General features: G+C 50.7%; 1 protein-coding gene across 1 annotated transcript in view; it reads right to left on the bottom strand.

The window, feature by feature from the left end:
• LOC121305716 (lysine-specific demethylase 6B-like) overlaps positions 1 to 12,201 on the bottom strand; it is a 28,971-nt gene that overhangs the window by 6,674 nt on the left and 10,096 nt on the right. The window contains 15 exon segments of the mRNA XM_041237439.1: positions 96 to 166; positions 404 to 609; positions 992 to 1,097; positions 1,520 to 1,643; positions 2,283 to 2,494; positions 2,496 to 5,147; positions 5,422 to 5,670; positions 5,998 to 6,330; positions 6,462 to 6,626; positions 6,895 to 7,068; positions 7,492 to 7,563; positions 7,847 to 8,078; positions 8,605 to 8,703; positions 8,847 to 8,973; positions 9,720 to 9,999. Of these exon segments, the coding sequence (XP_041093373.1) occupies positions 96 to 166; positions 404 to 609; positions 992 to 1,097; positions 1,520 to 1,643; positions 2,283 to 2,494; positions 2,496 to 5,147; positions 5,422 to 5,670; positions 5,998 to 6,330; positions 6,462 to 6,626; positions 6,895 to 7,068; positions 7,492 to 7,563; positions 7,847 to 8,078; positions 8,605 to 8,703; positions 8,847 to 8,968 (4,817 nt within the window). The 5' untranslated portion in view covers positions 8,969 to 8,973; positions 9,720 to 9,999.

The raw sequence follows: 12,201 nt of genomic DNA, 5'->3' as shown, positions 1-12,201 counted from the left end.
CTGTTGACTGCACTGCACTGTTGACAGCTGCCTGACTGCACTGCGTGAGCTCTCTCAAATCAGAATTGAGGACAGTATCGGGATGTTTTTTTTACCTGTTGCTGGGGGGCTCAGAGGCGACAGGGGTCTCTTCTTCATCCTCCTCTTCATCACTTCCCTTCTCCTCCTGAAATCGAAGCAGCAGGTTAGTTGAGAACTCAAGGCACCGACTAGCGACGCGAACGGCGTGCCATCAAACCATAGCGATCAGCCACAGTCTTTCTTTGATTTGACGCACAACAGAAGACCAGAATTATGTTCTTTTATAGTTTGTTTATTATCACGTTTCAATCTTAAAATTGCAGACGATGCTAAACTTAGCAGCGGGGAAGCGAGGGTGCAGGCAGTACCCGGCCGGGCTCACCTGCAGGCTCTCCTGGAAGGAGGAGGCTTGGTACTGGGCGTACTTGGCAATGGTGGTGTGAGAACGGCTGCTCTCGCACGGCCAGGTCTGCCTGCCTCCAGTCGGCTCCCAGTTCTCGTCGGAAGGCTGCTGGACCTGCGTCCGCACCTCCACAGAGAGATCGCCGTTCGCCTCCACCAGGGACTTGGTGGAGAAGAGGCCCAGGTCTGGAGAGAGAAGGGGGAGAGGGGAAAGAGAGGGAGAGAAATAAATGAACATGTCACCAGTGTTGGACTATTCCTATTCACAAACCATAAAGGACGTATTTTGAAAGCATCAGCTCCGTTCTTTAATCAACTGCTAGAATAAAAATACATAAATAATAATAATGATAATCCCTTACATTTTTACAAAAACGAAAAACACTTGGGAAAGAGACAGCTTAAAAATGTGTAAACTTTAGCAGCGAGGTTCTAGTTTCGTTCCAAACCACTTTCATCGAAACGTAGGAGCTGATTAACGACTGGAGTGAATGCTTTGAAAAGGGGGGCCCTTGCGAAGTGGACACACCGTCTGTGTGTAATGGGGGGGGGGGGGGGGGGTACTCACTGAGGCGCAGGGATCCAGCCAGCCCCCTAATGACAGTGATGGGGTTTTTGGGGTCCGTGCAGAACTGCTGGAGCACTGGGGAGAATCCGTCCCGCTTGCTCTCCAGCTGAAACGAGAAACAGACACGAAGATCAAGCTCAGCACAGCAGCTAAGTGTCACTCCCACTGCAGCCACTAGAGGGCAACGCAAGCTTAAAAACAAAAGTCCTGCATCAGCCTGTAGAATTAACAAACTTTGCTTCATAAAATCGAATGAAAGTCGAACGAAACCTGCTGGAATAACGTTACGTTAACATACAGAGTTACACAACGCTCGCTAGTTTTCCATATATACTTAACGAAAAACTGACCAATGGACTTTTGCGATAGCATTTTGTAGTTTTTGACTGATTACATGATGAGAAATACAAGATCTAAAACAAAGTTTTTATTTCCAGGCGATGAAAAACTTTTGGCAGCACAGCGACCAAGAGAAACCCCAATGCTGCCCCCTTTCTGGAGCCGATGGGCTTGCCCCGGGACACTCACGTAGATACTGGGGGTGGGAGGGTTCAGTCTCTCCTGGGGGCTGCCCGAATTTCCCATCACAGGCTTCACAGAAAACGCAGGCAAGAGATAAGACTCTCGAAACCTCCCTTTGATTTTCGCATTCCTGGAAATTAGAAACAAAAACAGGAGAGGCGTTAGTTTGGGGGGGGTGGGATCGTTCCTCCGGCGTTTCGAATCTTCTCAGCGTTTCCAAACCCTGCTCTAAACTGAATCAATCAGACCCCCTCCCGGACCCTGAAATAGTTCATCACTTCATTTTACCAGTTAGACAAACCTGGAGGGGAATAACAACCCTCCTGGACCCTCTGTGATAGACCGGACACCCCTCCATGGATAGCTCCTTATATATAGAAGACACCAACCTATAAACTACATCTACAGTGTGGAGCAGAGAGACAGCTCTGCTGAAACGTCCCTAGAGCTCTATAGCAATGCCACGAACGAGGACAGCTAAATAACCCAGTCCATCACTGTTAAACCAGGCTCCTGATTATCACTTCAATATTGGCGAATGCCACGCCTAAGACACCCTGGTGCCGTGACTGGGCAGCCCAGCTTTCAGGAGCCCACTTATTTCTCTGGGGTGATCATTTAGTTAAAGATGCCCTGGGGCGGCACAAGCTGGCCATTCCAAAGCGTTTAGCTGAACCAGTGAAACCTCCGCCCAGACCTACATCACGGTCTCATTTGACCCCGGAGTGGAGGGACGGTCAGCCCCGGTCTGTTTGTCGAGTCCACTTACCTGCAGGCTCGGACGACCTCGCTGGCCGTGTTGCTGATGGTGATCTGGGACAGCGGGACGCTCTTCTTCTCCTCCACCTCGGAGGCGATGAACCTCTCCCGCTCGCCGCTCTCCACTTTGATCAGGCGGATCTTCAGCTCCTTGGGGGGCTCGTCCGAGAGGCCCTTGAGCTTCAGGAAGTCCGCAGGACCCAGGGCCCCCCCGCCGCCCCCCCACCTCCCTGCTCCCGCCGGGAGAGGCCACTTCCCCGCCGCCCGCCACCTTCATCCTGGGCTCGGCGCCGACTCCAGCGCAGTCGCCCTTCCCCTTCTCCCTGGCTTGACTGCCCTTTCTCTGCATGTCCAGATTGCCCAGCACTCGCCTGCTCTTCTCCTTGTGCGACTTGCCTTCCTTGTCTTTGTGTCGCCTGCTTGAGCTGCTGCTGCTGCCAGTTCCGCTCCGAACAGAAGAAGATGAAGATGATGAAGAGGTGTTGGATGTCGGTGAAGAATCCCTCTTCCTGTGCCTCTTGTGCTCTCTACGGTCTTTCCTCTCCCTCCTCTCGCTTTTGCAGCCCTTCTCTGCCCTCTCCGTCTTCCTGTGATCCTTCCCGGGCTTGACCCGGCAGCTCCCGGCGGGAATGGCGTGCCGGGTCAGAAGGACCTCACAGCTCCGGCTCAGCTCGGACATGGACGCCTCAGACAGGATCGCCGGCTGCTGCTTCGCCTCCTCCTTCACTTTGGAAGTCCTGGCTGCCTTCTCCAGACCCCTAACCCCGGCTTTCCCATCCTCCTCCTCCTCCTCCTCCTGGCGGGTTTGGGTCGTGGTTCCCCCCCTGCCCCACGGCTCCTCGTCTTCCCGGGCCGGCTTGTCCGACGAGAACCGCAGCGGTGCAGGAGGGGGGGCGTACTTGAAGGAAGAACCCCGATTTCCAGCACCGCCAGGGGGGGGCCTTCCAAAAGGCCCTCCCCTGTAGGAATACTTCTGGCTCTCCAGGACCGAGGCGAGGGATTTGAACATGTTCCCCACGCCTGTCTGCTGCTGCTGCCGAGGAGGAGCTTGCAGCAGCTTGGCTGGAGAGTGCAGTAGCTTGTTATCTTCATCATCTTCCTCCTCCTCCTCCTCCTCCTCCTCCTCAATTCCGCTCGCAGATTCCTCTCGTTTCCGCTCGGGGAAGCCGTAAAGCTTGGCCAGGTCGTTGTGAAGGTAGCTGCTGCTGTTGTAAACGTGACTCTCCTTGACCAGAGGAGCCGGGGGGAAGGAGGGAGTTGGTTGCCGCTGGCTGCCTGGGCTCAGCTTTAAAGAAGGGCTCCTCGCCCCCTCTTCAGAGACTGAGGACACCCTGCTGCATGAAGTCGATAACCTGGCAGGCGACGCCAGCGAGCCCTGCCTGCTCAAGGCCGGGGGGGTCTTGTTCACCAGTCTGAAATCCACGTTAGAGGGTTTGGGTCTCTCCAGCAAGGGAGGAGGCTGCCGGTTGTCCTTGAGGCCCGGCAGGGACCGGGGCATGGGCAGAGGGGAGATGGGGGAGTAGCGATCGCCGTCAGCGCTGCCGTTGTACAACTCGTCCTCCTTCTGGATCGACTCGTCCAGCATCTTCATGATATTTGCCAGGCCGTCTGGGAGAATGGGCTCCTCGAACTGGTCCCCCGTCCCCTGGTCTCCCGTCCGGCTGGGGAAATCTTCAAAGAGCTTCTCAGGGGGTTTCCTCCCTCCTCCTCCTCCTCCTCCTTCTGTCCTGGTCGTCGGGTATTCCTGCGTTTCTGTGGGGAAGAGAGGCAGGACCCCTGAGGTGCCCGGGTCTTTGGGTAAAACGGCTGCTGTCTGCGAGGGCCTGAGCGACGATGGCAGTGGCGAGGGCGACGGTGAGGGCGATGCAGTTCTTGAGGTGTTTGGAGCCTGGGGTAGTTGATGAGGAGGACTGCCCGACCCACTACTCTGTCTCTCCCGCTTGGCGACGAAATCCAGCCTGGCCGCGGAAGCAGAGGGAGCGGAAACGATGACGGGGGCCGTGGCCTTTTCCGACTGCCAGAAAGGAGGCCCCTGCTCTTTCTCCCCGTAGCGTGGACAGGCCTTTCCGTCCTCTTCCCCCCGAGCCTCGACCGCAGGCGTGGAGAGCAGGCACTCCAGACTCGCCACCTCCTCCTCCTCATCTCCTCCGTCTCCCTCCGGCTGCTTTCCTTCCCTCTCCTCCTCCTCCTCCTCCTCCATCTCCCGTTCTCGGACCCTGCCTTCCAGCTCTGCATCCAGCTTGTCCAGCACCTCCTCAATGCTCAGCGGCTGCCTGCGAAGAGGCTTGTGTCGGTAAGGGCTGGGCGAGGGGGCGGCCCGGGGAGGGGGCTGCACGGAGGCAGGAGGAGGAGGAGAAGGAGACAGAGGCGGCTTGTGGCTGGTCTCGGCTGTCGTGTTTTTCACCTTCTCAAACTGCGGCGTCTGCACGCTACAGGGGGAGGAGGAGGAGCAAGAGGAGGATGTTGGTGTAGTTGTAGCATTGGCAGTCTGGGGCAGCTCACAGCGATTGTAAAAGTACTCCCGTTTCTCTAACGGAGGCTGGACCTCTCTTCCGTCCTGATCTCCCAGCAGCTGGTTTCCTCCCCTCAGCCCCGGAGACATCAGGACCGGAGTCGGCAGAGGCTCCTTCCAGCCTGCCGTGGATCTCAGGACGCCAGGAGTCGGAGAGCCAGTGGGGGGCGCCGTGACTTGGACCGCGCTGCTGCCGCTGTAGGGGTTACTCCGGCAGATGTCCGTGGCAGCGGGGGTGGTCCCTGGCATCGCGGGACGGCCTGCGTGAGGGGGCCCATGCCCTAACAGGGGGGCTCCCCTCTCCAAAGGTCGCCTGTGACCCTGAGTTTCTAGACCCTGATTTCCAGGGTACCGGCTTGACGCCTGGAGAAGAAAGACAGGGGGGAAAAAAGTTATTTAAAAGGCGTTCATGAGGGGTGGGAATAAGGCTCGCGTTGCATAGCAGTTTGATCCAGTCCTGGTTTTACTGCGAGTTTAATAAAAACACACCTGAGCTTGTTACTTGTTATCAAGTTTACTGAAACTGCTGCGCAACGGGAGTCGTCTTGCGATCCTTGTAACGCAGGTACGAATTACAGGACTAGACGTGTAACAGGAGATCAGATCGACTCGAAAGGTAAAACAAAAGTAAACTCACCACACTGGAGGCGTGGCTGTTCCTTTGCTGCTGCTTTCTCCAGCTCTCACTTGTCGAGGGGGAAGAGGGGGCGGCGCCCAGGCCGTGAGGTATTCCGCTGAGGGAGGAGCTGCCGCGGGCTGGTGTCGGTGGTGGAGGCAGCAGAGTTTGTTGGCTGTGATGAGGAGGGGGGTGGTGGTGGTGGTGAGAGTTGTAAGGCACACAGGTAATGTTTGCTGGTGAGACATTGGGCAGGTTGAGCCTGGCCTGCTGAGGAGAGGGGAGAGAATAAGGACTATAAAGGTTACTGGAATGCAAGTGGCGTAAAACACTACCGTACTGCTATTGTGGCTCGGGCAGACTTCTGCATTATCATTCTGTAGCTTCTTTGATGATGCGAGTTAAAAAGACTCTATATTATGTTCATTCTAGGTGATACAAAACGTTTGGACCTATCATATTACCGAGATCATATATTGCCTGTGATGGCTGGCTGTCAAGAGCAGGGCTCCCTGTAAGCACGCGTGCGTGGGTTCAACTTAAAATAAAAAAGAAACAAATAATAAAAATACAAAAAATGTACACACTGGTCCTTACCTGCTGGCTGCTACTGGTCTCTCTGGGATCGTTCCTGGGGTCCCCCGCACCTCTCGCCTGGCCTCCATGGTTGTAGCTGGGGTGCTGCCGGCTCTCCCCTGCTGGCTGCTGGAGGGGGGGGTAGCGGCTGCCCTGCATTACCAGGGGGCCTGGGGCTGGAGTCTGGGGCTGGGGTTTGGGCAGATTGCTGTATTGCTGATTGCTGTAGCCGCTGTACTGGATGTGGTTGCTGTTGAAGTGAGAGGGGAGGGGTGGGCAGGAGGAGGAGGGGGGGATGGGAGACGGAGGGGCGGTCTTGTAAGGGTAAGCACCCAGGACTGGGTTCTGTTGCTCCTGGTGAAGAAATAAAGAAAAACCAATAACAATATTAATTAAAATTAAAATAATAACACAATATTGTGTATTCAGTAAATCTGATGAGGGTCTGCGAAGCCAGACCCTGTAGTGACCGATGAAGACCTCACCTGATAGTCGTTCTTCCTCTCGGGGGGCCAGGGCGACCCCCCCTTGTGCAGGGGGTTCCACAGCCCCCCCGGCTTGGGCAGCTGGTAGTGCGCCCCCGGGTGGTGGAGGGGGTGTGTCGGGGGCAGGTTTGGCATGGGGGGGCGCGGCATTCCGGAACGATTACTCTGCGGGAGGGAGAAGGGAAGAAAAAGGGTTAAAGGTTTTGGGTCATATTCTATTTATTAAATAAAAAAATAAAAATAAAGTTACATGAAAATGATTCTGTGCTCAATTGTCATCTTGGGCTTCCTACTACAATTCCTGTGTATTAGTGCAGCTGCAGTGTTTGGGATCCCTGCAGGCTGGCGATCCATAGGGGGTGAAATCCTGGAAGACCTTAAGAAGCACTACTGGGAAAGGAGGAGAGTGTGTTTCCCCTCTGCTTGGTCTCACCTGGTCTGGGCTGATGCTCCTCCTTCTCTTCACCGGACTGGGGATCTCCTCACTGGGAGGGGTGGAAGGTACCACATGGTGAACGTGAGGGGTGTGCTGGATCACCGAATGGTCCACGTGTGCTGCTGGCCGCTTCAGTTGGCAGCCGTTTTTCCCTGGGTAATTTCTTGCTTGCTGCGAACAAAAACACAAAATCATTGTCAAGATCAAAATGACTGGCTTTTTTTTTTTTTTTTTTTTTTTTTTAAAACCCCAAATTAGATAGCAGCTTAATCCACTGAAGAATTTATCCCCAGCTAATGCCTTCATTATAAAACTAGAGTCAAGCAGAGCAGCGTTTGGGCTCTAGTGCCTTCATCAGTGTTACTGAAACTAAACTGAGTCAAGCAGAGCAGCGTTTGGGCTCTAGTGCCTTCATCAGCGTTATTGAAACTAAACTGAGTCAAGCAGAGCAGCGTTTGGGCTCTAGTGCCTTCATCAGTGTTACTGAAACGAAACTGAGTCAAGCAGAGCAGCGTTTGGGCTCTAGTGCCTTCATCAGTGTTATTGCAGTAATGGCTGTGCTTGTCAGAGTTTGATTCCTGGATGATTGATTACCTGCTGCAGAAGATCCCACACTTCATGCAGAGGAGGCAGAATGCGAGGCCGGTGCTGGTTTGGACTCAGGTACTGGAGAGAAAAAATACAATAAAACAGAGCCCTTTATTCATCAAGCAATCTGCAACAAACTTGCAATTCTCCTTGCGTCTCTGTGTGTACTACTAAGTAAATACACTTGGATCATTTTTAAAAAAATATTTATATATTCCCTCCCCTACAGCTTTTAAAAAAAAAAAAGATATTGCAAAATGTATTTTCTTGGATCCCTGCTACTGATTCTTAAAGACGGAATTACTTTGACTTTTTTCAACCCTGTTTAGTGAAAGTTTCACAGCGCCTGGCTGCCCCTCACCCTCTGCAGCTGATTGGCCCGCGCGGCGAGGTGGGTGTGGCCCGGGCCGTAGCCGTGGCAACGCGCCCCATTCTGGTAGCACCTCAGAGCCTCCTCCAGCTCCTGCTCAGACTCGTAGATCTGACCCAACTGCTCCCACAGACGGGCCTGATGACGGTCCCTCTGCAGAGACTGGACCAGCCCGTGAATCAGCTCAATCCGGTCAGAGAGCAGGGGCCGGGGGGGAGCGGGGCTGAGAGAGAGAGAGAGGAGGGGGGAGAGAGAGAGAGAGAGAGAGAGAGAGAGAGAGAGAGAGAGAGGAGGGGGGAAGAGACAGAGAGAACATTAAAATCGTTGGGAAAGCCCTATTAACCCTTCCATGCATGAAATATTGAAAATAGCAGAGACACAATAAACATTTTTCATTAAATATTTTTTCAATTTATTTATATTTCTTTTATATGAGATTCACATGTGGTCATCATTGCTAGTTTTCCCATTAGTCCCCATTCAGCAGACGCTTTTATCCAGAGCGACTTCCAGAGACTAGGAGGGTGAACTCTCTTCCAATAGGACCTCGTTTGTTTTACATCTGAAGGATGGAGCACGAGGAGGGTCAGTGACTCGCTCACGGTCTCACACAGGGAGTCAGTGGCTGAGCCTGGATTTGAACCTGGAACCTCCTGGTAATAAAGCCCCTTTCTTTAATCACTGGAGCACATAGAAAGACTAGAAGAGAGTTTATTTATCCATCCCTTTACGAACACTGCTTTACTCACCCCGGCGGAAAGTAGAGCTTGCTGGGGTGGGCGGGGCTGGTCATGTGACCTGCCGGCATGTGAGAGGGAAGCTGTGATTGCCCGATGCTGGATGGGCCCCTGCACGAGCAAGAAGAGGGGAAAAAAGAATTAAAAGATTTATCGAATTTCTATTTGCAGCGCAAAAAAAATAAAATAAAAAACACGCGCACTATCCAGAATGCTCCACAGTGAGAAAGGAGGAGGGTGCTGCAGAATGCTACCTGGAGGGGGGTATCCAAGCTCGGCTGCCTGGGGGTCCCCATGGCCCCCCCCGGCCTTCCAGAGGGAAAGTGATGCTGCTGCTGCTGCTGCGCCCTCCAAACTGATCCACTGTGTGATGCATCCAGCCTGAGAGAGGAGAGAGAGAGGTAGAGAGAGGGGAGGCAGACAGGGGAGGGGGGAGGAGAGAGAGAGAGAGAGGGGAGGGGGGGAGAGAGAGAGAGAGAGAGAGAGGAGAGGGGAGGCAGACAGGGGAGAGAGAGAGAGGCAGACAGGGGAGGGGGAGAGAGAGAGGAGAATTATAATGGGGCATGAGCACAACCCTATTTTCAAATCCATTTTAGCATTACTAACTTATTATCTGAGGGTCAGTATAACATACAGAGCTCTAGGCTGCGCTGTAATCAGGATGCATTTGACCATCGCTTCCCTCGGCACGAATACGCTTGCTATAGCACTGCGCAGCAGTGTGGGTTTAGTTCAGCATTTGGATGACTTTAGAAACACTAAAAAGAAGCTACAATTCAATGAGAAACGTACGTTTTTAAATTCAGCACAAACAGTTTGAGGAAGTTCTCTCCCATTATACAAGTTTGCAGCAGTATCCTTGCAGTTCTGCCATGTGTTTCCTGTGATTATACAATATATTTACCAGAGCTTACCCTGGTTTGCCATATTTATTAATATGCTTTACCAGACCTCTCTGTGCTTTACAATGCTTACCTATGCTTTACCAGACCTCTCTGTGCTTTACAATGCTTACCTATGCTTTACCAGACCTCTCTGTGCTTTACAATGCTTCCCTATGCTTTAACTGTGCTGGATTACACTTTGCTATGCTTTTACTATGGGAGATTTTACGCTGGTCTACTTACCACGTTAGCTGAGTTTGCAAGGCTCTCCACTGCAGTCTGTTCCTGGTCCCTCTCCCAGTTTAGAGAAATGAAGTCCTTCTTATCCGTGTGCGTGCGTCTATACACACGAATCTGTCTCTGCAAAGCGTCCGCTCAGAGGTACTCTGTGTGTCTTCACAGCTCCATAGAAACACACTGGACGAGAGAGGGAGAGACGAGTTCAATGTCGATCCACTGAACTGCAACGTTCCGCGATCCTTCTCCTCCCTCGTTGTACTTTGTATTTATTTCAATAATAGCTCTATAACAAAAACACAAAAATAAAATCTAACATATCCTAACAAAATATGCATAAAAAATAAATAACACAGGGTACATCTATTTCTTACCTTATTTAATTTAACAACTGAAAACAATTCAAACTGCCGTTCATAGAGATGCCCTGGGGATCACAACCAAAAAAAAACTAAAGTTGATCCATGCATATTTCACAATAAAGTACTATGTAATATATAAAAATGATTTTACGAGAGAGACACCTTTTTAACAAACTACAATATAAAAACAATTCTCAGTAGACTGTCTGTAATAATTGTTAACTGAACTACAGTACTGTGAGTAAGCATATTCCCTGACAGCAAGCAGCGATGTCTCTGATGCCTGGCTGCAGTTTTTAAAGAGTCCTTGTGATGACGAACCTGCCCCCTTCCTACATGAAGGGTGGTCATGTGGTAGCAGATTCCCCCCCCCCCCCAAGCTCCAGTCTTTGATGCTATCCACAAAGCAGAGACAGGCTGTGCTCTCAAAAGCACAGATCCACATACTCTCTTTAAAGCATGATGTTGCAGGAGCTGGCTTACAAAAGGACCTGAATGCCATACTGGTGAGAGATTCGGCGAAGACGCATTTAGAAACTCAGAGAAAGGGACAACAGAAAGGACTATTTGTGGCCAGCAATGCTGGTGAAGTGGCTGTTTCTGTAAAAGCAGCGAGAGCTCACATTTAAAACATGCTTGTAGAGGCGGGGGAGAGGACAGAACAAAGCCTTCTAAATATAAAAAAAGATATATATTTAGAAAAAAAAACATTCTGTCCATTCATTCTCCGCAGGCTTGCAGATTGAACTCTGTCTTCCTCGCCTTCCAGTTTTAAAATAGAAGAGAGGGGGTTTTATTTTTGACCCCACTGAATCATTTTAAAAAGTCAGCGCCCCGACCTGATAATTCACAAGCTGAATATTTATGAAACTCGAAAGAGGCTATATTTTATTCTGGTTGATTAAAAACGACTTTTCAGTTGTTTTAGGGAGAGAGTTTATTAGTTTGTCATTTTTCTGAACACTTTATTAACAAAAAAGTTTAAAGAACAGAGGTCAGTGTGTTTTATAATGAAATAATGCCAATGTTATTATGTCATTCTCAGCAAAAAAAAAAAACCTTCGAAACTAATTCCCAGGCTCACCTCTGGGTGGCAGTGTAGTTCACCGACTTCTGTACAAACTTTACCTTCGTTAGGTATGATCTCCGACAGCTTCTTTTTAATTAATCGTTTTAAATTTTATTATTGCTTGTTATTAGTGGCGTTTACCCTTAATTGACCTCGAAAAATATTTCAAAACAGTCCACTGACATCACAATCCTGGCATATAAGCATTCTCTCACCTTCAGCTCTGCATGAAAAGTCTCGTCTAGGTCCGGGTCATGGATTCAGCGCCCCCGCCCCCCCCCCCGTGCGTGTCTCCTGGATTTCATTTCAACCGATCTCTCAACTGAACTAATAACTAGCTTCATTAGACCTTTGTACTTGTTTTCAGCTCTTAAAAACAGCAGCAGAGTTCAAGTTAGCCCTAACGTTATAAATAACTTGAACTCTGCAACCGTTTAAGAGCGGAGAACAATGACAAAGGTCGAATCAAGCAAGATACTCAGTTCAACGAAGGGTCAGCGATTGAGAGCTCTGTTGGAAACCAGCAGACACAGGGGGTCCCCAGGACCACAGTTGAGAAAGCCAGCTTTAGAGGGCTTTGCACAAAACACCAAGTTTAACACTTAAGGAAGTATTTCCCGGAACTATTGACTAAAATTAGCTGCTTTGTGCAAAACCCTTAACTCAGGCAACGCTTAAACTAAGTGGAGACTGAAGTGAAGGGGTTTTGTGCAGTTGACCTAGTGAACTTCAATACTCTCTCACATTGACCCTAGTCTGCCATCGCACTGAGCAGCTGATTCACGGAACGCTGTTTTCACAGAGTGTGTGAACACAAGTACCCACACCACACTGTTTCTATCGAGCTGTGTGTGTGACACTACTACAGTTTACACTTTCAAACCTGAACCTTGATTTACAGCACATCAAACAACCCATCATAAAATAACCCTTTCAATCACCCGTGGTTTGCTCTCACAATTTAAAGAGCAGGTTCTTCTGTACTTTGGCCGAAATGTAAAATAATCTACACACAACATTTATTAATTTAGAGTACAGAGCAATGCCAGGTCATTTC

Source organism: Polyodon spathula, chromosome 44 (assembly GCF_017654505.1).
Source record: "Polyodon spathula isolate WHYD16114869_AA chromosome 44, ASM1765450v1, whole genome shotgun sequence".
In the NCBI taxonomy this organism is placed as follows: Eukaryota; Metazoa; Chordata; class Actinopteri; order Acipenseriformes; family Polyodontidae; genus Polyodon; species Polyodon spathula.
This window is presented reverse-complemented; position numbering and strand designations above follow the sequence as displayed.